The sequence below is a fragment of the Artibeus jamaicensis genome, unplaced genomic scaffold (genome assembly GCF_021234435.1).
Source record: "Artibeus jamaicensis isolate MK-2021 breed Jamaican fruit bat unplaced genomic scaffold, CSHL_Jam_final contig_548, whole genome shotgun sequence".
NCBI lineage: Eukaryota > Metazoa > Chordata > Mammalia > Chiroptera > Phyllostomidae > Artibeus > Artibeus jamaicensis.
This window is the reverse complement of record NW_026521883.1, coordinates 21,039,412-21,064,666: the sequence shown is the minus strand read 5'-3', so window position 1 is coordinate 21,064,666 and position 25,255 is coordinate 21,039,412. Positions and strand designations below refer to the sequence as shown.

At 35.6% G+C, this 25,255-nt stretch overlaps 1 protein-coding gene across 6 annotated transcripts in view; it reads right to left on the bottom strand.

The window, feature by feature from the left end:
- GABPB1 (GA binding protein transcription factor subunit beta 1) overlaps positions 1 to 25,255 on the bottom strand; it is a 58,744-nt gene that overhangs the window by 5,600 nt on the left and 27,889 nt on the right. For 5 of the 6 annotated variants that reach the window (XM_037156448.2, XM_053670060.1, XM_037156449.2 and 2 more), the window contains exons 2-8: positions 23,202 to 23,309; positions 18,729 to 18,896; positions 16,840 to 17,034; positions 15,676 to 15,787; positions 15,192 to 15,305; positions 5,585 to 5,770; positions 2,591 to 2,706 (exon numbers count right to left, since the gene is read on the bottom strand). In XM_037156448.2, coding sequence (XP_037012343.1) covers positions 2,591 to 2,706; positions 5,585 to 5,770; positions 15,192 to 15,305; positions 15,676 to 15,787; positions 16,840 to 17,034; positions 18,729 to 18,896; positions 23,202 to 23,309 — 999 coding nt within the window. The remainder of the gene's footprint in view (positions 1 to 2,590; positions 2,707 to 5,584; positions 5,771 to 15,191; positions 15,306 to 15,675; positions 15,788 to 16,839; positions 17,035 to 18,728; positions 18,897 to 23,201; positions 23,310 to 25,255) is intronic. The other variant, XM_037156447.2, reaches the window with a different exon arrangement.

Below are 25,255 nucleotides of genomic sequence, written 5' to 3'. Positions count from 1 at the left end.
ACAACCAGAACTGCCAGAAAAATCAAACTGTCTGGAAGTCTGACAACCAAGGAGTTAAGGAAGAAACATTCATCCAGACTGGTACCAGGGGCGGAGATGGAAAGCCAGGGCAGTGAGGAAGCAGGACAAGGCGGCAGCTAGCAGAGCAGGCAGGCAAAGCAGTAGCTGGCTGACCTGGAGGTCCCACATTCGCGTGAGAGGAACAACTGGGAGACGACAGACTGCACAACCCGGGTTCCAGCACAGGAAACTAAAGCCTCAGAACCTCTAGCTATAAAAACCCATGGGGATTGTGATGGTGGGAGAAACTCCTAGTCTCACAGGAGAGTCTGTTGGAGAGGCCCATGGCATCCTAGAACATACACAGGCTCAGTCACCCAGGAATCAGCACCAGAAGGGCACAATCCACTTGTGGGGATTGAAAGAAGTGACAAGGGGGGCAAGAGACACTCTTCCCTCTCTGACCTTCCCCCACACACAGTACCACAACACAGCAAAGAGGGGTGCCCCACCCTGGTGAATACCTAAGGCTCTGCCCCTTATAACATAACAGGTGCACTGAGACAAAGATATGGCCCAAATGTAAGAACCATCGAGACTCCACAAAAAGAACTAAGCAACAAGGAGATAGCCAACCAACCAGATGCAGAGTTCAAAACACTGGTAATCAGGATGCTCACAGAAATGGTTGAGTATGGTTGGAAAATAAAGGAAGAAGTGAAAGCTATGCTAAGTGAAGTAAAGGAAAATATACAAGGAACCAACAGTGATGGGAAGGAAACCGGGACTCAAATCAATGAGTGAAACAGAAAGAAAAAATAAACATTCAACTGGAACAGAATGGAGAAACAAGAATTCAAAAAAATGAGGAGAGGCTTAGGAACCTCTGGGACAACTTTAAACATTCCAACAACTGAATTGTAGGGGTACCAGAAGGAGAATAGGGAGAGCATGAAATTGAAAACTTACTTGAAAAAATAATGAAAGAAAACTTCCCTAATTTGGCGAAGGAATTACATATACAAGTCCAGGAAGCTCAGAGTCCCAAACGAGATGGACCCAAGGAGAAATACACCAAGACACATCATAATTAAATCACCCAAGATTAAAAATAAGGAGACAATCTTAAAAGCATCAAGAGAAAAGGAGACAGTTACTTACAATGGTCTACATAAGACCATCAGCTGATTTCTCAAAAGAAACCTTGCAGGCAAGAAAGGGCTGGATGTATTCCAAGTCATGAAAGGTAAGGACCTACATCCAGATTACTCTATCCAGCAAAGCTATTTATAATGGAAGGGCAGATACAGTGCTTCCCGGATAAGGTCAAGTTAAATGAGTTCATCATCACCAAGCCCTTATTACATGAAACATTAAATAGACTTATCTAAGAAAAAGAAGAAGATCAAAACTAGGAACAATAAAATAACAAACCGATAACTATCAACTGAACCTGAAAAACCTAAACAAAACAAAATCAAACTAAGCAAACAACTAGAAGAGGAAGAGAATCACAGAAATGGAGATCACATGGAGGGTTATCAGTGGGGAGGAGGAAGAACTGGAGAAAGGTACAGGAAATAAGCAGCATAATGGGTAGGTAAAAATAGACAGGGGGATGTTGAGAATAGTGTAGGAAATGGAGAAGCTAAAGGACTTACATGTATGACCCATGGATGTGAAATAAAGTGGAGAGGGATGCTAAGGGAGAAGGGTACAGGGTGGAGGGAGATAAAGGGGAGGAAAAAAATGGGATAACTGTGACAGCACAATCAATCAAATATACTTAAAAAATCCTCCAAATCCACCCTTTTCTATAACAAGAACCTTAAATTTCACTAACATCTACTGTTCACATATACCAGATATCATGAATTTGTGTATAATGAGTATGTAATTTTTCAGTTCTCATAAAAACTCCAAAATAACTTTTAAAATATCTTTATTTTCATTTGATATAAGCTTATACCAAATTTGTGGGACATAATTTCATTTACAGTCATGTGAGAAAAAAAACCTGTGAGGTAACTACAGTTTGGTTGTACTTACATGCTGATTTACATTTATAACTTAGTTTGGGAGAGGGAAAATAATTGAATCTTATCAACAGCTAATCTTAGTTTAATTTCCGTAAAGCACTTAAATAAGTAAAAAAGTAGTTATCTAGAGCTTTATAATAACCCGTTGACAAAAATCCTTCAGCCCTAATGGGCATTTGCTTTTTTCTTTTGAAAGAAAAAAAACTTTTAGTCAATACATAGTGACACTTCCTTTAGTGATTTGTGAGAATGATGTGTGTAAATTTTATGGAAAATGAAAGATGGAGTGCAAGAACCAAAGACATCCCAACGTTACTAGGATGGCAGACTTCGTGACAAACAAATTCTTCACTCACTCATTCATTCATTCAATATTTATTTATTGAGGGCTTGCTATATGTATAAGGCAAAATTAAACAAAATAATACTATGTAGTTTCTGTATCAAAACACTGACAGTAATAAATATAAAAGACAAAAAATATATAGAAAAGCAAATTGAATTTATTTTGGATGACTGCAGCAAAACACACCGGGTAAAAGACTCCTTACTTCTATTTCTGCAGATTCCACCCGGTTTTCAATTATTTCGATACATTGTCTCTTAGCTGGTGGTTCTTCACTTATAACAGTTTCTTCAGCAATGTCCGTTGCTGGTACTGTTAGTACTAAAATGAGAAAATGTGTACATTACTTCATTTTCTGAAAGGTTTAGTAGAAATAAAACTAATCAACATTGTTGATGCAACTCATCTAAAATATATCCCAAAACAATAATTTCAAAACATTGATTTGTTTTTTGAGGATGTCCATATTTGTTTTCACCTTCTTGCTTTTTTACTACCAACTAGTCATTGTTTAAGTACCTACTTATTTTAAAAAATTTGTATCTAATAAATTCATTCACATGGCAAAAAATCAAAACAATGTTTAACAACCAAATTTTGAGAAGTCTCATTCCACTCCTGCTAACACAGGTGATCACTTTTATTAATTTCTTGTGTAGTTCTCTTGTTAAGCTATGTAAAAACGAACATGAATGTACATCCTCACTTTCCTTACACAAAAGGTAGCATACATATAAAACATACATTCAAATGATACATCATTTGCAATTGTTTTTTTCACTCCATGTATCTAAGTTATCTTTCGTCAGTACATGGACAGCTTTCTTTTATTTGGCTTTTCATGTGTGGATGCACCATTATGAATGTTGTCCGTTTATAAATTTAGCTTGTTTCTCTACTGGGTTGTTGACTTTGTCTCAATTTTTAGTATCTGTTTAAATAAAATTAAATTATACAGAGAGAAGCTGTCTGTGCTTTACATAGCAGTTAGGACCATAAAAATGACTGCAAACTGAAAGCATGCAAAAACACCTTAATAAACAACGGGGAAAATTACAATTGTTCCGTAGCCTTTAACGTTTTTTGTCGAAACAGTAAAAACTAATTTATAAATGTCAACATAAATGAAAAAAGTAAAACTAATATTTAGTACAATGTAATTTAAAACATTAGAAATAATGAGAATAAAAATGTTTCATTTCTTTTAACTCATATTATAATATTACACTTATAACTTAAGAATATGAGAACCCTGTACCTGTTTCACTGAACTGTCCACAGAGTGTATATGTTCATATGTCAATCACACAGTTTTAAATTATGGAGTCTTTAAAAGTTTACTTTAATATTCAGAAGGTTCCTCTTACTGCTCTTCCCTTCCAGAGTTTTCTTTCCTTTTCTTCCTTCCTCCCCATCAATATAAACTTAGAATCTGTTTGGCTACTTCTAGAAAAAGGCCTACTGATCTTTGTTATGGCTGAATTGCGTCCTCTCATAGTTCGAATGTTTAAGTCCTTCCCTGAATATTTCAGAACGTGACTATGTTTGGAGACGGAACTTTAAAGAGATGACTAGCATGATGGAGCCATTCAGGTATGCCCTAATCCAATAGGACTGGTGTTCTTATATATGAAGAGATGTTGAGGACACAGATGAGAGACAACCATGTGAGGACCCAGCAAGAAGGCAGCCATCTGCAAGCCAGAGAGGTCCCAGAAAAAACCCAAACTGCCAACACCTTGATCTTGAGTTTCAAACCTCCAGCATTGTGAGAAGATAAAGTTCTGTTGCTCAGGTCACTCAGTCGGAGGTACTTTGTTCTGACAATCTTAGCAAATTAACACCGTCTTTTTACAACATCACATTACACTTATAAATTAACTCAGGAAGAACTGAGAGCTTCATGATAGTGAGTCTCCCCATCAAAAACTGAGTTTCTTTCCATTTGTTCATCAGTGAGGTTCATCTGTATAAATGTCAGGTTTTAGAAACAATGTTATATCTGCCTGATACGAATACTTTGAAAGTTTTCTTCTTTTCTGTATAATTCTAATTAGTTCTTCAAAGCTTTACCAAGGAAGGATTGCGGCCTGATCCAAATTTTAGACCAGCTATCAGCAGATGATTTCTGCACAGCAGGGGAAAGGCCCCTCAGGCCTCCCAAGGCAGGGTTTCCGCCTCTGCTGCTGCAGTGACAAAACCTTTCCTACAGCGCCGCACCTCCTCTACCACTAAACCAAACGCGCTTTGGGAGCACTTCCGCCTCCAGCCCTTCCTTTCCATAATTCCTTCACCGGCCATGAAGACCCACAGTCTCTACTATCCTAGTCATTTTCTACAAGGTTATGTGTGCGTAACCTTTTATTTTTAGGGACTGGATGCACGGTGATGCTTACTCAGCTAGGAACTTTCTGCACTTTCTGCTTCCTCCACTACTGATGCCCTACATTCTACATCTCAGCCCTGTCTGCCACACTTCCTATTCAGTCTGGGCCCTGTCTTGCTGGGAATGCATATTAATTGCTGATTTCTGAGCCCAGCCCTTTTCTTGATGTACCGTTGTGGGTTTTTTGACAGTTCTCTTGCCCTGACTGTAATAGTCTTAGATGTCTTGGGCAGCACTTAAAATATGAAATTTTGTGGTTTTCTCAGCTTTTTAGATTTGCTGAAAATGTAGTTGGGTTTGTTTCATTCATCATATTGCTCTCCGTGGTTTCCAAGAAGGGAAAATTATCAACAAGCTGCTAAAAGTTGCCACCACATTCCTATTACAAGTCTTAAACCCAACTTTTAAAAAGTAGCCTTTTCTGGGAGGTGGGGAGGGTGGGGGGCGGCGGCTGGGATGGGAGTAAAAGGCAGAAAACTGTACGTGAATAACTAAAATAAGTAGCTTTTTCTTACATGGTATTTTAAAAAGCTCACATGATATCTGAATTGTATTAAATGGCCTAGGAAATTACTGACCAACGCTGACTATGCATTATTTATTTAAGCTCATTTTCCAACCAAATGTTTTGGGGCTAGTTCTTCTTTCCACCTGGTATATACTCAGGAAAAAAACAAGCTAATTTTAATTACATTTGTTGCAAAGGGCTACAAAAATATAATTTAAGGCAAAAATAAATGCTCTGAAAAACACGTCATAATATCCTACAAATTGAGAATAAACACAAATTTCATGTAAGTGCCTATGACCAACCTTGTTGTCCATCTGGCATGGTCACAATGATGGGCTGACCAATCCCGCTGGTTGGAATGGAGTGCAAATTCCCAAGCTGAATCCCGTCTGTGACTATTGTGATGACTTGCTGACCTCCTGAACTAACTACTTGCTGAATCGCACCATCCACAGACTCTGCAGTAACTACTTCCTCTGTAGCCACTACTGGAAAAAAATATATATGTGAAAATCAGTGAGTATATATAAAGTACAAACAGAAGTTTCTCTATTGCTTTAGTACCTTTGCTTTCCCTGTTTCTTTCCTTCACAGAAAAGCTTTTACATGGTTTTAAACTTTACTGTCCAGCGGTGCTGTACATACCCGTGTAAACATTACCGCCTACAAGTCCCACAATTTACAGTAAGTGAGTTCCAACCATTCACGCATGTGCGTGTTTAAATAAACAATTTCTCTTAGCTATATGAGGTACAAAATTTATAAGATCTCCTAAGGTCACAAATATTACAAAGTTTATATCTGCTTAAATAAAATTCCAGTCCTAAAGATAATTTTATATGTGATTATACTGCATTTACATTTACATATGAGTTGATAAACATTTCTATATCCAATGAAACATGAAAACTTGTATTTTTCAAGTAGCCAGAATAAACAGTATTCTCTTTTTGGATTATGTGAGCAGGATCACCTTGATAATAAATGGCATGCAGACCTAGTACTGTATAAATAATATAATATTTATACAATATATACTATAGTGTTATAGTAATATAATACAATGTACTATAAGATAATAATATGTAATATATTAACATTTATATTAGTAAAATGCAAAATTATGCTCTTAGTATTTTATGAGAGGCTCAGAGAGTATTCTAGCAACTGAAAACAGTCCCCCTAGAATTGTCTGGGTAAAGAAATAACGAGTTAACTCTGCCAAAATCTTTCCCTACAAGCAATCCTATGACCAACTACTGATCCCAAAAGACAGACACAGGAGCATGCATTCATCGCAGTTTTACTTAAAACAGTCAGAAACTTGAAACAAACCAGATATCCATCAAAAGTAGAATGAATAAATAAGCTGTGGTAGATGATACACTAGAATAGCACACTGCAATTTGTGTGACAGAACACAAAACACGAATCTGACAAAAAACTGGGCTGAGTGGTATATAAAGCAGGCACAAAAGACACACTGTGCACTTTCCACTCATGAACTGAACGGTGATTACACACACAGGAGCGATCACTGTGTAATGCGTAATCACAGTGCACGCTTGATAATCTGTACACTTTCCTGTATACACGTGACACTTCAATCAAACAGCATCAAAGGAAGGGCAGCAATCAATCCTAACACTGAATTTAAAAAATCCATTTATCTGTGGTAATACCTAATAAAAAAAAAGAGAAAGGGGGAAAGAAGAAAGCTCTTCTTGATAGAAGAATAATATCTATCTAACAAAATAAACATTATTGTAACCCCCCAAAATTGTCATTTATCATCCTACTGGATGTTAAAACCACTAGTGAAATCTTTTAAAGAAACAAGACATTTAAATGCTCTCAAGGTGTTACACTGAAAACTAATATTGGTGAGAAAGGGGGAAATGGGCCCCAAAAGACCTGGCAGTCCCCGCTCTCCCCAGCAGTCATTACAGGACAGCCTGACATTATGTGCCCTCTGATGGGACGCAAGGGGACATTACAAAATATCACCATGTTCTTCCTGGAAATGCTGGCTTGGATCTAATGATTAAGAAACACATGAATCCAGAATGTGGGTGACCCTGCAGACTGTTGGCCTGGCCTCTACAAAGATTTCCATGTCATGAAGGATAACGGAGGCAACAGGACTGTCCTAGACTAAGGGAGATGTAAGAAACACAATAACCAAATACAATGTGTGAACTCTGACTGGCTCCTGAATGAGAAAGCAGCATTTAAAGAACATATTAGGAACAACTGGGGAAACTTGAATTATGGACTATATGTCAGTAATGTTACTAAACTACTGTTGATGCTTTTAGGAAATAGAATGGAGAGGTGAGTACGTAAAAGGCTGTCCTAATTCTTGAGATACAGGCTGTTACAGTCATAGGATTACAGTTGAAAGAGTTCATCCTCCAACTTTCCTACAGGTTTGAAAACTGTCAACAAAAAAATGTTTTAATGTAATTAGTGCTGAAAAAAGAAATGACATAAAAACTATTTCTAAACGTGTTTTAATGTGTTATATGATGCAACTCTTTACCAAAAGTTTAATTAAAAAAAAAATCATTCTCTCCTCACATGCAACCATTCAGACACGCAGTTGCCCTGAAACATGCTAAGGTGCTACCAACTCCCAGCAGAACATCACGGACACCAATGACCACAGGATTTATTAATGCCTGAGAGAGGCCCTACATATATCAACTTTTTTTTTAAAGACAAGGTAAGTACCGGGACCCTAGTTTCCAAAGACACATTCGTGGCAACAGGCCTGGCTGCAACTATTACTGTTTTATTTGCTTATCATGGTCACAATACAAACTGCAGAAGATAGTACTTGAAATGCAAACCTTTCTGTTTTGAGTTCTCTCATTTTTGTTTGTCTTAAACTATAATTAGGCTTTATTACCATGCACTTAAGAAAATTTCAGGAAGATAATTATAAAGTAAAATGTAGGGCATAAAATTGTAATATACTCAATAGAACTACTAAGGTTTTTGAACACATGAACTATGGCTTTCATTTTTTGAAAAATATCCATATGAAAAAGAAGTGTTCACTCTGATTGAATGTTTTATTCATTCACTACAAGTAGTGAGTATTTTAAAGTATAATCCTATGTACTAAATTTCTGAGATCACACACAATCAAGGTACAACTCAAGAACTTTCATCTTTGCACTCCCTGCAATGACAGCCATTAAAATGATGGAGTCCTTGCCTTTCATCTAAAAGGCTTTCTTTTTAACTTGTGCTATGGTAAGGAGTTTAAGAAAAAATTATAGGAAACCAATTACATAAGAAGACAAAGTGCCCCCAAGAAACTCTAAGAACACCCAATAATCAGTCAACTGTTGAAACATGTAAGAATAAACAGAAAGCCTAAAAATTTTTTAAATGTTATTAAATATATATATATACACACACACACACACACATATGTATATAAAACAGTAAAATAAGACAGGGAAAAACTGTCTTTAAGATGTTCTAAAAGACTGAAAATTCTATATATAAATATTTCAACAATAAACTTTATTAAAAAAAATTTCAAAGGTATTATGCCTGCAATTGAAACTGAAAACAAAACAATCTTACGAAACTTATTCTATAAGGCCAATATGTTTTTATTGCTCTGTTTTAGGAACAGACATATAAGAACTATGTGCGAAGGAGACCTGACTCAAATTTCACTGTTAGGAGAAAGGAGGGAGACAGCCACCAGACACATTACACATCTGGATAGACAACCTTATTAACAAATAGCAGAAGGGTGGTCACAGACATCTATTTAATCAACAGATGTATACGTAGGCCACAAGGAAGAATTAGCCCAAGCGAAGCTAAATCAATACAGGACTACCAGCTAGAGCCATAGTGTTTTATAAGTTTATTTTAAAAGGACCAGACAGCCTCACTGCAGATATAAGGCCTATATCTAACCAATTATAACTTCTGATTCTCCATTTCAAAGAACTTGCAAATCTATTCATTTCGCATTATCTTTTTGGCAAATCCTAATCCATGTTATCATTATTTCTTCCCTGGCTCACTGCACTAGACTCCTAACTAAACTCCCTTCCAGAGGCTGACAAAGTCATCATTTAAAAAGTCCTGTATAGCCTTAACCTTCAACCAACATGAGTTACTCTCCCACTCACTGGGCTCAGCCTCTGGGGTTTCTTAGTCCTCTGAAATCACAAACTCTTTCCTGCCTCAAAAGCTCCATGTGTCCCTCTTCCTAAATTGTTTTCCCCCCAATTTCTGCTTCACAAATTCTAATCCAATCTATAAATGTCTCTCCCTCTGGGAAGAGCCTCTAATCCACCACACTAGGTTAAAACACTGTATTCTTTATGCACAGCACTAATCACCATTATTTAGCTGGGTGAATAACTGTTTATTATTTCGTTCTACCAAAAGACTACCAAGTTCCAGAACAGTTGGGATTGTACCTGACTGTTTGTCATTTTCTCTCTAGCACCTAGTGGACTACCCAGGACATAAGAGATGTTTAACAACAACAAAAAAAAAAACTGTTCAATGAATGACTAAATAACACTTTTTTTCATTGTAAATGAATACCTGTTTATAAACCGTAATTGGAAATTTTAGCACAAGAACAGTTTTGAGTTATTCCTTTAACACAAAACCTGATATATTCCCTTCATGAATTTTTATTATTTGTACATTTTTGTCATGTGTTTTAAAGCAGGAAAAAAGGTAGTAAGGTTGTGAGTTTCCTGGAGTTTTGATTTTGCAAATAGGAAATACCTTTAACAGAGTGACCTGTAAACTTTGGTAGAAAGATAGGATTGCTTCTGCTTTTTAATAGAGTACTACATGGTGATGGTTTCCTCTTGCAACACCCAACAGAAAACTTTTACTTTTCTGTTGTCTTCAGTTTAGAATAGCTTCCAAAATGGAAACCCGCCCATTCTTAGAGGACACCACGCCACTCCACTCACCCTGGGCCCCCAACTCCAGCTAAAAGTAATCTGTTTGTTCTGAACAACAACAGTAATTCTCTAAATAATTTCTTTACAAATTTGTTACGTAACAACTTTAAGACATTTTAACCCAGTCGTTGACTTTTCACATGTTTCCTTTTCATTTCTCTAACAAGGTTATTTGTTCCTAGTAACGGCAACTCTCCCTCCTCCTTTTCCCTGGCTTCAGTGTCCCTCCCCCATTCCTAGACTGGAATATGTGAAACTTTAAATTTGTTGACAATTCTTTGGAAAAATAGTAGCTGAGGACTGGCTCAGAAAGAGCTTCCTGATCATTCTATTTCTGATGTGGAGACATCTAAGGTCCAAACTGAAATCCTGTAAGGAAATAAAAACCTCCTTGGTGTATATAGTACCTGTAGGCATTTGTAAGTTTTGATGGCTCTGGAAAGAATACAGAAGAAATGGCGCGGAACAACAGTGAATCACAATTAGGTCAAAATTGTGTTTCTGCCAATGGTAGACTTAGAACGTAGCACAGAATACATGCTCAGGTACCTTTAAAAAAATAGGCTGGTCAAAAGTACAGAAATCAGCGGTCATAAATTTAATCCCTTCAGTTTCATGCACAAGAAAATATACTACGAGAACACTTCAAATGTTTCAGAAATACACGTGTTTTTTCCAAAATTAATGAAATGAAAGCATAAGGCGGGAGAAAAAAGTATACTTTAACAGAGCCTCTGCAAATCTTGCCAGTCAAAAGAAATGTTCAATTGTGCCTACACACATAGAATTTACACACTATTTTGAGATGCTAAATCTCTTAACTGGCTAGGTACCTACCACACCAAATCAAATAAAGCAAAAGAATCAAAATATTAAGGAAAAAAAAGAAGCCAAAACTAGACTGCAGATCAGACTACTAATATGGTACAAGAAGATGAAATATCAGTCAAAAATAAGGATAATTTCTAAAATTATCAAGTTTAACAATGTGAGCTTCCAGCAAATATAGTAGCTACTTAATTTAGAGGTACTAAAAGACACACATTCCCTTAGTTTAAGTAGGTAACTACACTCAGTAACCTGAATCAATTCACTTTTTAAAAGATTTTATTCATTTATCTTTAGAGGGGAAGGGAAGGAGAGAGGGAGAGAAATATCAATGTATGGTTGCCTCTGATGTGTCCCCTGCTGGGAACTGGCCTGCAACCCAGGCATGTGCCCTGACTGGGAATCGAACCGTGATCCTTTGGTTTGCAGGCCCAAGATCAATCCACTGAATCAATTCATTTTTTAATAAAGAAAAATAATATTAATTTTCTTTAAACCACAATTTTATCAATGCTCACTAATCAGCACCTATTAGATACACAATTTCATCGGAATTCCCATAATCTAAAACATTTTTCTAGTCCTGGTTGGTGTGGCTCAGTGGACTGAGCACCAGCCTGCAAACTGAAAGGTCTCCAGTTCAGTTCCCAGTCAGGGCACATGCCTGGGCTGCTGGTTATATCCTCAGCTGGGGGTGTGCGAGAGGCAACTGATTCATGTATCTCTCGCAGCACATTAATGTTTCTCTCCTTTTCTTTCTCTCCCCCCCTCTAAAACTAAATAAAATTTAAAAAATAAAATTAAAAAAATGAATTTTTAAAAAACAAAGTTGTAGCCTCCCATAAAAATAAGTAACAGCATTCTGATGTATGTATCACCTTCATATCAATTTGCTCTTTGTGAGTCAGTCCCTCAGAATACACTAATGAAATACTTCTGAAACTTCAAAGCTGAAAATAAAACCTCGGTCAAAGGTCAATGACAGCATCTGAATCCAGATCACTGTTGTGAGAACAAAATGAGGTGACGCATATAAAGCACTTGGCACAGCAACCAGCACACAGCAAGAACCCGATAAATATTAATCATTATTTTTCTATACTGCCTTATGCCAAATTAAATTTATAGCTAATATAAATCACTTTATCATCTTTTTATGGCTTGGCCTAGAGCCAGGTAAAGAAAATGATTATTTAATACAACTATGCACAGTAGCATAGGCCTATCATGTCCAGAAACTAAAATATGTAATTTCCAACAAAACCAGTCATTTATTAAAAATGAACATTAGCAATAAGCTCTTCAGAGTATATTGAGATTTATCAAATTACTTTTCTATACTTCTCTTAAATAGATAAAGAATCATGAAAAAACTATGCATGGAGACTTAAAAATGTAAATAAGTTAAACACTTGGAAAAATAAAGGTTTATGTGGAAAGAATAAAACTGAAATTATTTACATAAAACGCAATTCAATGAGATAATCTAATCATTAAGCATTAATAACTTGCAGTTACATTTGCCTGTAATATCAAGAAAAAACAGTAATATCATTTGGTGTCACAATGAAAGCATTATAATAGACTGGTATACTTTATGAAGTTCCCATGAGACTAACATTATGGTAATGGGAAAAAATACAATAAAGATTAAATCAAAAAAATAAAATGGGACTAGGTCAAACACAGCAAAACAAAAAATAGATTTGTTTTCTATGTGAAAGATGGCCCTAATGTGATCATGAAAGTGCTATTGAAGGCCATAGTTCCAGAGTGAGGTAGGTGGTACCCTAGACTATTGCAAGTACCTTCCCTCTCTTTGTAGACCACGTCAATCAGCCAGCCAGCCTCCATTTCAAATGCCATTATCTGCTGCTACATTTTGGCTATTTGGTATCCAGAAGATGTGCTTAGTGTACTACTTAGCTGGTAAAAGTAAAGAATGTGAGCAGTACCAATTAGTATACTGATAGTTCTTATATTTTCGTCTTCAATAATTTAAAAAGGGCAAAAGAAGACTCCGGGACATGGACAACAGTGGGGTAATTGCAGAGGAGAGGGATATAAGGGACTAAATGGTAATGGGAAAAATACAATAAAAAAATTTTAAATAAAAATTAAAAAATAATAAGGACAAAGGAGCAGAACATTTATTTCAACAGACTGTTTCAACAAACACAACTCAGAAGTAACAGTCAGAACAGTGATATAAGGCAAAACGATAATTACGCAAATATTTATTTCTACCACAAACTAATCTATAAACATTCTAGAAGAGATCAGTCCACTGATCACCACAAAGTAAACTGCACAGAGGAGACAGTATATTATAGCAATCACAGACACACAACTTGGGAATTAGATGCTGAGCACCTCTTTTTACCTCTGAATAGCTATGGTACTTTGGGCAAAATTATTTAACCTTCACAATCCTCAGTTTCATCATCTATAAAATGGGAGCACTACTTTATTTCCCATATCTTAAGATGTCCTTGGAAAAAATATATATAAATATTGCTAAAATGAGGATGACTCTGGCAACTGTTGTTAAAAGAAACTGGAGAGACAAGAGGCAGATAAATAATTTGTCTGAGCACAGCAAATTTATCTGATTATGCACCTTGGCTGAGGTGTTCACACTAGTCGCAATGTACTCAACTGAACTTGAACTCAAGTTCTTAAAGTATCTTCAAAAAGATTCTACTATGATATACAGCATTGAAATGAAAAATCACTGTGCTCATAGAACACTGTAAGTCACATGCAATAAAAGTCTAGTGAAATTACTAATTCTCTCAGACTAGACCACACATAACATTTTTAAAGATAGAAGTTAGAGAAGTTGGTATGACCAACTCAGAGAGCCCAAGATCTAAATGTCAAACCTTCCAGCTGACTTTCAATTTTCAGATATATACTTTAAATAAAGACAAAAAATGTACAAGTTTAACCGAATAGAAACCAACAATGGAGTTAATTTTCTTTGATACGTTTATGTAATTCCAAAGATGCCAAAGCGATCTAGGAATAGGCTATAAAAGCAGCAGGTCAATATGATGCACATACCTGCTAACAGCCAAGTGTGATTCAGAAGAACATGAAGACATAAAGGCTTAGTTTCAAGTACTGACTATCATGCTAAAGAAGCTGGAGAGTGGATGTTTATTATCACTAGTTTGTAGAAAAAGAGAGCGAGAGAAAGACAAAGAAAAGAGAGAGAGATAGGTTTTCTCCCCTGAAAAAATGCATCTTTCAGTCAACAGCTCCTTAAAGAATCAAATCCAGTAATGTCTACCTTCAAGCTTTTGGGGCAGGATTACATGAGATCATTAGGTAAAGAATTTACCACAGTGCACAGCACACACAGACAGCATTCAATGAACTGTTGTTGTTCATGTTGTTATTATTGTTGATCATACTTCAGGAAGAAACTAGTTTAAATAATGAATGACATCAAACTATTTTTAATTTTATAAGCATTAGTCCAAACAATGGTTTAAACTATAGTAATAAAAATAATTTTGTGGATTTTTTAACTCCCCAATTAAAAAAACATTTTGCTGACATAATAATAGCAGCAAACACTATTTTGGTTAAGTATTAAAGGAAACTTTACCTAAACCAGCTATTAATACTGTTTGTCATCCTCAATAGTGGTTTTGATATGCTATTTCCTAGTTCTGTCAGTTGTTAAGATTTTATGTCATTCTAACAGGATTGACAAAAATAAAAGTTGTACAAGACAACAAATTCCTATATTGTATATTTATCTACGTACTTTATACAAAAAGTCACAGACTAGTAAAACAAAGGCCCAATTGGGTACACAGACATGTTTTCTGTGAACCACACAGATCTGTTTTTTAATTTTAATTAGATTTTAATTAACTGGCGAGATTTAATATTCTTTGAAAATCCAGGTTTTCAGCTTCTCATGAGAAAGCAGAATCTGGTAACAATGAGCATACGATTCCACAGTTAGAGGTGAGCAGCAGATGCCCCCTGCCCTGTCACATTCTCCCCAGAAGGCCATCATCTCAGCCCTGCCTGCCGAGGCCTTTTCTATCACCTCCTGAATCTCCAACTTGTATAATGTATACACATGACTTGCTTTTCTAACCTGGAGTTTCTGAAGAATTGGACAAGGGAGCAGACGCTTCAGCTAAGGCAGCTAACGTAGCTAATACTGATGTAGAGGAGTTTCCAAACTGAACAGCAGACACACCCGTTTCATCTGTGAGAAAAGAGAAAACAGATTTGAATTTTTAAAAAGCTTAATCTGATATTCTTTTTTGCTATATTCAACTCTTAAGTGAAGCTTGGTAATATTAATTTTGTGAAAAACAAGCTTGGATAGCATTAGGTTTTAAAAGATAATATTGCAGTATGTTTTGCAATATCACCTTTCTTTAGATTTCTCATAAAATTTTCCTTTTTTGCCAATTATACCAAAGAAAACCAAGTAGCTGAAATATTCTAAACCTCATTCTTCAATTGTCCTTGCTTAAAAGGATGAGTACATACTAAAGCTTAAAATCCCAACAGCTACCCTATAGGCATCTCACTATCCGACGACTTGGATGCACTTTCTGAAGGTACCAGACCTGTTAGGTTGACCACCCCTCCAGGTCCGATGATGAACTGCGGCGTTGCGGCATGTATCGTCACAGTGTCAGGACTCTCTGGGTTTGTGTTGATTTGGTTCTGCATAGCAATCTGGGGGACAAACCACCACACTGTTTTCAGACTCATAACCAGAACATATAGCACAGGCTTTCAATGTATAAAAGAACATTCTGTAATTTAAGAAGAATCATAAATACAAATGGGTATCTTTATTTATGGTCTCCTGAGAGTAGAGTGGTAAACCAAACGTATGAATTTATATCCTAAGTTCCATTACATAAAGCAGCACAATCCCATGAGTGGAGAAATGGTCTGAAAGGCTCCTACAGCACAAAGCTGAAAGATATGCTGCTGTCCTGTGACTACAAAATAAATTATTGAAGAGGCAGTAAGTAAAGAAGATAATTTACATCAAAATGTTGTCTGGCTGAAGAAAGAGAAGTAATGTTGGCTATTAGAAAAACTTGCCCCAGAGCCATAAATAAAAGCATGCTCACAAACAGATTTTTCTGAGGATGGTGAAAAATATAAAAAACAAATCAGAATGCTAAAGACTACATCATTCACTCAGGGGACATTATTATGATTGCTAAAAAACATTTTTTAGTAAAAGTATAACAGACTTTCACACACCATATGGTATCCAAAGCCCTAGGGTATGAAATAAAAATAATTAATTGAATAAAATGTCTAGAAGGAGAATTCAGGAACTTAACACAGAAAATAATCACTTTATCTAATCTTCTGTTACATGCAAACACTATAATCTTACAATCAGGAAAATGAACAGTAATGAATAAAGAGAAAGTGAAAGAGGAAATGGCCTGTCCAAAATAACTGAGTCTAGCCCTGCCTGGTGTAGCTCAGTGGATTGAGCGTGGGCCTGTGAACCACACAATCGGGGTTCGATTCCCAGTCAGGGCACATGCCTAGGTTGCAGGCCAGTCCCCAGCAGGGGACTCATGAGAGGCAACCGTACATTGATGTTTCTCTCCTTCTCTTCCTCTCTAAAGATAAATAAAATATTTTTTAAAATAAATAAATAACTAAGTCTAAATGAAAGGTTACAAACTAAATAGTTCAAATCATCTACAAGACAGAGATCCTTTTGTTTATATTCTTAAAGTAAAAGTGAAAGTTACCTGTAATATCTCTGCTAAATCTTCATTCCCATTGTCTATTGAAATATCAAATGCAGTTTTACAAAATTTACTTTGCGTGTGTACATCAGCACCATATTTGATTAAAAGCTCCACCACCTCCTGATGATTGTGTTCTGTGGCCCAATGCAGAGCGGTCATCTTCAACATGTCCTTTGCATTGACATCAGCACCATGCTACAAAAACATTTCAAAATAAGATACCTCAAAAATATGAAATACTAAAAATTCCTGAAATGAAAACACTAGACATTACACTTCTAACAATTTGCTACTAACATGATGGACCATTTTTGTGTGTGTTGAATAATCTATATGCTACAGGATCACCACACATCTGTCACTTAACCAATGTTCTATCATGATGACTTTCCTAAACGCTTTCCTTCTAATTTCTTAGAAGTGCAGCAGTTACTTTTTCAGTCACCCAGCTATGAGCATGAAGGGCTAGGACAGATTAAGAAGTGAAGGAAAACTATGAGTGTACTTCCCAAATCCTTTTTAATTTTAGTTCCTTGTTTACACAAAAATATCTTTTGCTTTCAAAACCAGTGCAATATAAAGAATGTAAAGGGAGCCACCTAGAGGTACACTGTCCACTATGGTAGTCACTAGACACATGTGGCTAAGTGCTTGAAATACGGCTAGTCCAAACAGAGATGTGCTGTATGTGCAAAAATACACTGGAATGCAAAGACTTAACACCAAGACAAGGATGTGAAGTATCTCATTAATAATGTTCACATTAACTTCATGTAAAATAATAATATTTTTTATTACTGGGTTAAATAAAATATTATATTAAAATTACTTTTTACTGGGGTGGGCTGGGATGGGAGTAAAAGACCAAAAACTGTACTTGAACAACAATTAAAATAAAAAAATTAAAAAAAATAAACTAAAATAAAATTACTTTTTACTTCTTTTAAGATCACAAACAGAAAATGTACACGCAAATGTGATTTGCATCTGTGGCTTACACTATATTTCTTTTGGGGAGGTTGATCTGGAGTGGAAATTTTCAACCTTTTTCATCTTATGGCATAATTTAACTACCAAAATTCTGTTGCACACCAAAGAACATATATTTTTTGCCAATCTGACAAAAAACAATATAATTTTGATTGATTTACAAAAAATAATAATTACCTACCCTTTTTGCCCCAAAGTGACTTTTAAAAAAATCAGGTACCTATACTTGTATATAAGGATTTCTGGTACCAAGAACTGACCGATCAGATACAATCTTATGTGACATGACCAATAAGATACAACTCTATTATATAACCTATATACCTACAGTTCAAGACAGGACATTCACAACAGGTGGCTACTGTTGTGTCAGCTGTTGTCATTTTTAAATCTGACAGTCTAAAGTCAAGTATTGCATGCTTTAAAAATTTCTTGCTGAATACCAGTTGAAAATCACTGATCTAGAAGCTGGAATAAAAAAGATTATGAATACCTAAATCTACCATTCTCAGTTTCAGAATTTTCTCTTTGGCAATTAAATAATTAAAGAAAACTCCCCATTTGCATTATTTGTTTGTTAGTTAACTATCTAAGCCTAATAATCCTTTCCCATCAGCATGTTAACTGTGTTAAGTAAGACAAAACTATAGTCCCTCACCATGGCGGAGATTAAGGTCTAAGAAAATCAACTGTTTGACCTAACTAAGAATATACCAAGAACTGTTTTTATCCCAGCGAAGAAAAACTTTAAGGTAATTTCCATTTGATACCCTTACACACAAAAAATTTAATAACATGAGGGAATAAAAGTAGAAATTCATCCTTTGACCTCTTATAAAATCATTAAGCCTTTGAAGGTTTGCTTTCAAAAGCAAAGTATAAAAATAGAGAACACATACCTTAAGCAAAACCTCTACTATGCTGGCATGGCCCTCAGAAGCTGCCATGTGCAGTGGCGTTCGGTCCACTTTGGTCCTGGCATCCCTACTTACGCCAGCTCGAAGCAGCACTTCTGTGGTGGAGTAATGCCCGTACTGAGCTGCCAGGTGGAGTGGAGAAGTGCCCAGCTATAGCACAAGAAAAGAAATCCACATTCATAGTCACATTTGACACACTCCTATTACTACTTTCTGTTTTATATTTTCTATTTATATAGCAAACAAATTAATTTGTTTACACAGTAACTCAAAACTCAAAATAAATGATTTATGCTTTATGACATTCTCTTCATAGAGACCTTCGAGAATTTCCACACACTTCTCAGTAAAGAGGAAAAGCCAGTAATTCATTTAACTCAAATTTGCTTTCTTCATTATTTTTTAATCAGATAAAATAGCCTAAACAAAATTAATTTCATCAGGAATTAGAGATAATTAGGGCTTGAGAAAATTTTCAAAGTATGTATTGGAATCTTTTCCTCATACCAACCAAATAAAACCTCTTTTCATCTATGAAATTCATATCAAGTAAATGTAATAATTTACATTTTTACATTAAACTGTTTTGTAGGACTTAAAAATAGGTTAATTAAATACATCAGTGACATTTTTAAACAGGTTCACACAGTCACTTTTCCTGAGAAAAACCTGATCTGAGGTGTGCTTGCCAAAGGCCAGTCAGGACAGAAACAAAGCGGAGCCCAGTTCTCCGAAAATTGGTTCCATGTGGTCTAGCTGCCACATTAACACTAAATTCACAAAACACAGAGGAAGCACTAAAATGTGAGTGAAGGAAAGCCTTACCAGAGGCAAAACCTTTAATATGTGAAAATAAGAATTATATCACATGCATCTAGAGACACAGAAAGTCTAATCACCAAGGCACTCATGTCCAAAGAACCAACACAGTTCATTAGAACATGTAATTTGCTAAGACCTCTACCGTAATAATATCAACTAAAGCTTTTGTTTAAGCACTTTCCATGGCAAGTGCTATTCTAAGGCCTTTATACATGTTATCATTTAATCTCGTACACAGGTACTATTATTATCCTCATTTGGCAGTAAAAGAACTTAAGTAAAAGAGGTTACCAATTTGCCTGAAGTCACACCACAAGTAAGAGTCATAATACAAAGCGAGGCATGTGCTCTCAACATATGGCGAAAACAGAAGTCATTCACTCTGGGAATAATTATTTTATTATCAATAAAAGCCTTGTATTTTTCAGGGAAGATCAAAGAAGATTCTCTAACAGTCCTTTCTTTTCTCCATACATTGAAATAATTTTCTAATGTAACTGGCCCTTTGTATACTCATAAATTCTAATCTTTAATTATTTCAATGGCCCATTTAGCAACCCTGGATACTGCTCAATGTAATTAGAGGGTTTACTTTGCATATTTTTCTTCTTGAGACCTTACCTTTTTGGTTAATAATACAAGGAAAAAAAATATATATATATATAACACACTCATGAAACAACCATCACAGTTCAAAAATAAAACATTGCCAACAATTCAAAAATCTTCCCATACACCACTCCCCATACACAGCCCCAGAGGTAATTACTATTTTGAATTTTGTAATAGACATTGCTTTAGTTTGTTTTTTTTTAATCACTTACATATCCCTAAATAGTAACTTTGGTTTTGCCTATTTTGAACTTTGTTTAAACAGAATCATACTCCATGTATTTCTCTGACTTACCTTCTTTTGTTTAACAGTATGTTCATGAGATTTACTAACTGGTGAATTTATGTGTGGTTCACTAATTTTCTCTGCTCTATAATAGTCTACAGAATGAATAAGCCATAATTAATTTAACCAATCTACTGATGAACATTTGGGTTATTTATATTTTTTGTTTATATGAATAATGCTGCTGCTAAAAACAGTCTCATACATGTCTCAAATACATGAACAAGTTTTTCTTGGGAATGTTTTTAGAAGTTCAGTATCTAAAGATATGCACATGTTTGAATTTACTAGGTAGTGCCAAACTGTCCCCCAAAATGTTTATAGCAATTGACACATCTCTTCACCACTGCCTGGTACTGCTAGCCCTTTTTTTTTACTGGCTAATTTGGTGGACATACAATGACATTTCACTGTTTTACTTTGCATTTACCCAACTACATTTACTCAGCTAATGTAGCTGAGCATCTTCTCATGTGTATTGGTCATTTGAACTTTCTCTTTGGTAAAGTAGCATATCAAATCATTTTCCCATTCTTCTTCGTCTAGTCTTTTTATTACTGCCATGGGAATTCCTTATATATTATCCTATTGTCTTGATGTACTATGGTACCACTATGATGTATCTAGATAGGGATTTTTCGTTGATCCTGTGGAGATTTGATGGGCCAATTCAATCTATGAGCTGCCATCTCTCATCAGTCCTGGAAAAATCTTAGACATCATGTGTTAAAATTATTTCATCCCTATTCTCACTCTTTTTGTGGATTAATGATTAGATACGTTAGACTTTCTCACACTGGTCTTCATGACTCCTGACAGCTTTCTGTGCTGCATTTTGGATGGGGTTCCCCCCCATCCCATATCTCTTTAGTTTACAAATTTTCTCTTCAGCTGTTCCCAATTAAAATCTTTTTTTTAAAAATTATTTTTCAAGTACATTTTTTTGTCTATTTCTCCCATCCCAGCCTCCCCCCCCCCGCCCCGTCTCCCCACCTCCCTCCCATTCCCCCCCCACCCAGTCCTCATCCCTGTGTCTTTCATACCTGTTCCTCAAAATCCCTCCCCATTTTTCCCCTTAATTTCCCTTCCCTCTCCCCTCTGGCCACTTCCCACTTGTTCTCTATTTCAGTGTCTTTGTTTTTATTCTGTTTGCTTGTTTGTTTTATTGTTTAGCTTCCTGTCAAAGGTGAGATCACATGGTAGGATTATATCCCAAGAATCCCAATTAAAATCTTATCTCAAGACCTTATCAGTCGGCTTCTGCTGTCAGTTGTTTCAGTGGGTTAAATGCCTTGTTCCCTTTAGTTATTTTTAACAGTTCGTTTTCCTCAGAATTTCATTTGTGGATATAAAGCCTGGATAGAGGGTAGGTTCCTCCAGAAAAAATGTTCTTTTGCTTCTACCAGCAACCTAGGGTAATCTCTAGTCCAAAGATCACTTTAAATTCATTTTTTCAGTTTATGGTTTCACAGAATACACAAGTATTTATGGGTTCGGGACACAAATATGTGTAAGAAATGGCTTGTGACTTCAATTTTTTTCCCCTCTTCATTTAGTTCCTTGGTTCAAGTCAGTTCATTTTCCTTGCAGTAACTAACAACAAGGGCAGGAGCAGAAGCAGGTAGGAGGCAGGGTATTTCTGGTTTATCCTTGCAGTGGAGGTGCATCTCTTTGGGATTCCAGAATTATAGGGGAGGGACCCTCCTGGGAGATTTCGCTCTATGAGCAGCCTCAGTTCTTTGCCTTCAGTAAGTCATGCCAGTGAGGTGGAAAATCCAAAATGTTCTTAGGGTACAATTTCTTTGGGTTCTGGCTTCCATTTAGTGTTTCAGGTTCAGACTCTCTATTTTCTAACTCACGAGTGCATTTAAGGTTTTTTAAATATTTAATTTAAAAAATCTATCTTTAAAGACAGATGTTAAAATATTTATGGATACAATTAAAGGATTCCTAGAATTTGCTTTAAAATAATATATACAAAATAAAGTAGATGGGTCATAGAAAAAACAACATTCATCATGATTTGATAATTTATGAAGTTGAGTAAAGAGTATGCGGGGGTTGATATATGTTTGAATTTTTCTATAATAAAAATCTTTTTGTTTTGGTTTTAATAAAAGTAAAAAAGAACCCAGGACAAGTAAGCCAAAACAAACAAATTAAAAATCTGGAATTCTTAGCTTTTACCAGTGGAAGGGTTAACCCAGATTCCTAGCCCCTAGAATTCCCGAAATCATCCCTTTTGATTTAACCCCATAATTAAATACAGTTATGGCTTTCGTCTTCTTCACAATGGTCTTCTCTAGTTACTAAGAACTTCCCATTCCTTTCTTCCTCTTTCAGCATGTTTGCAATAGTTTCACAAGTATCACTTGAAATGCAAACATTTTTTCCTTTTTAAAAGCAATTATAGTATTAACTCAAATCTTTATCTGTTATTTTCTGAATTATAAGTTGTACCCGGGCTATTTACAAGACCTTTAAATTAAATCACAAGCAGATACATTTTACATTCATCCTCCATTATTGAACACTATAGTTTAAAAGCAAAATGCTTTGTGAGCAAAATATTTGGGTAAGGTTACCAAGTATCAAAAAATGATACAAACTATTCCCTTTAAAGAACAGCTATAATTCTAAAGTTGTAAACATATCTGCAAAAAAAAAATTACCACTTACAAACACAATACTAAATTCTTATCTGAAAAAAAACCATTGTAATCATCACTCTTTACCCAGTCTGTAGTAAAAGGAGCTCCATTTGCCATCAAAATACGAACTTCATCATCTTGACCTGCTCGTGCCGCTTCTAAAAGCTTCTTTCCCAAATCTACCAGGGACATCTAAACAAAACATAGATGAATGTAAAATCTCCAAAGTTACAAAAATGTTTGAACCTATTGAGCCAATGCAAGGCCCACTTCTGATGTCTATCCTAAAATAAAAATAAAAATACAGAGAAACAGATCAATAAAATATATCCGTAAATATGCACATATATATCTATGTATGAGGGGGAACCCCCCAAACCGGAATTTATAAAATATTCTGTATTTATTTTTACATGTTTAAACTTCAGTCACCTTCAAAGTACTCTAAACTTGATGCAATACACCTACTGAGACATTTTTCTCTACTGCTCAAAACAGTTTTTGAGTTCATTGATTTTGCTGCCTTTGAGTGCTTTTCCTGTACTTGTTTCAACTCTTCCACACTGGCAAAATGTTTCTCTTTGAGAACTTTTTCCTCAAGCAAAACAAAAAAGGGTCACTCGGAGCAAGAGCAAGATGGGGTAAATAGGAAGGGTAGGGCATAGGAATAATGCCGGGTTTTTTTTTTTGGTCAAAAACTGCTGAACACTCAGCTCAGTGTGGGCAGATGCACTAGTGAATTACCCACCATGAAATGGGAAAGTGCTTTGAAACAGTCTTCAAAAAAAATTCACTGAAGCTGAATGCAGCTTCTCACAACACCACCGGCTGGTACATTGATACAGATGGTTTACTAGAACACTCACCCAGTGGGGGACCCTGTGCTACAAGGGCCCACCCTCCAGAAGATCATTCTGGTTTTTTTGGACACCCTTCCCCCCCATATACATACATATACGTGTATATGTATGTGTATATATGTGTGTGTGTGTGTGTATATATATAATTATTTTTAGAAGTGAACAATCTAAAGATAGGAAAATGGTTAAATTGTGAAATTTGGTAGAACAGGATGTAGTAATTTAAGATAACTGCTTTAAAGTTATACAATAACATTAATAAGTCACGCCATGTTAAGTGAAAAGATAAGATACAAAACTAATTTTTTGAATGTCGAAATATATACAAACTAGTGGTATGGACATGGGCAATTCTGCCTTCAGTTCACAAAGTTTCTGCAATGTTACTATCTTATCTTCCTAATCTAAAAAGTGGATTTTTAAGAGGCAAATTATATTGTATGACTGTTAAATAATGAAATGTTGACATTAAGGAAGATTATATACTACTGACTTACTAAAAAGAAAAAATGGAAAAAATAAAGTAAATGTAGGGTATTGAGGTCTTAAAATAGCAAACTTATTGATCTGCTTGTAAGAACTGCAATAAAACAATGATGAATTTGAACAAATCAATTTCTCCCATAATTCTGCAATTATTCAAAACATGTATTAAAGTACCTAGGATACTTAACTTACTGTAGTTTTAAAGTTCCATGAGCCATACAGCTATGTAGTAGATTAAAGTAGCTGAATACTTTTAAATCAGTGGGTCTCAATGGTAGAGGGCACTCTGTATTCTGGGGATCAATGCAGGAAGGCGTGGGGTGAAGGTTCTACTAGCGTTTAGTGGGCAAGGGACAGGGACACTAGAGGTCCAGCAATTTAAGGAATAATCCGCTGTGGCAAAGAACTGCCACATTTCCTGTATGTATTTCAAACATTCCACTGAATATATATCTAAGGCTGGAATTGAATATGTAAACAAAACATATTTTCCACAGTTATTAATGTATCCCAAATTTTCCAAAATACAACCATACTATAAATCTAATTGTTTTGTTCAGAACTTTATTAAGAGTTGTTCACCAGTTTGAAAAATCATTTCAGCAATCTCAATGCTACCTACCTGGGTATGTGAACCAGCAATATAAAAAAACGACACTGTATCGTCACGCTTTCACAGCTATCACATTCACACTGATTCTGTGCATAGGTGGCAACCATTTGACTACCCTTGTGACATCTAAGGTAGTGCACTGAATATTTACATGCTGAAATACACATTTATTGTAAGAT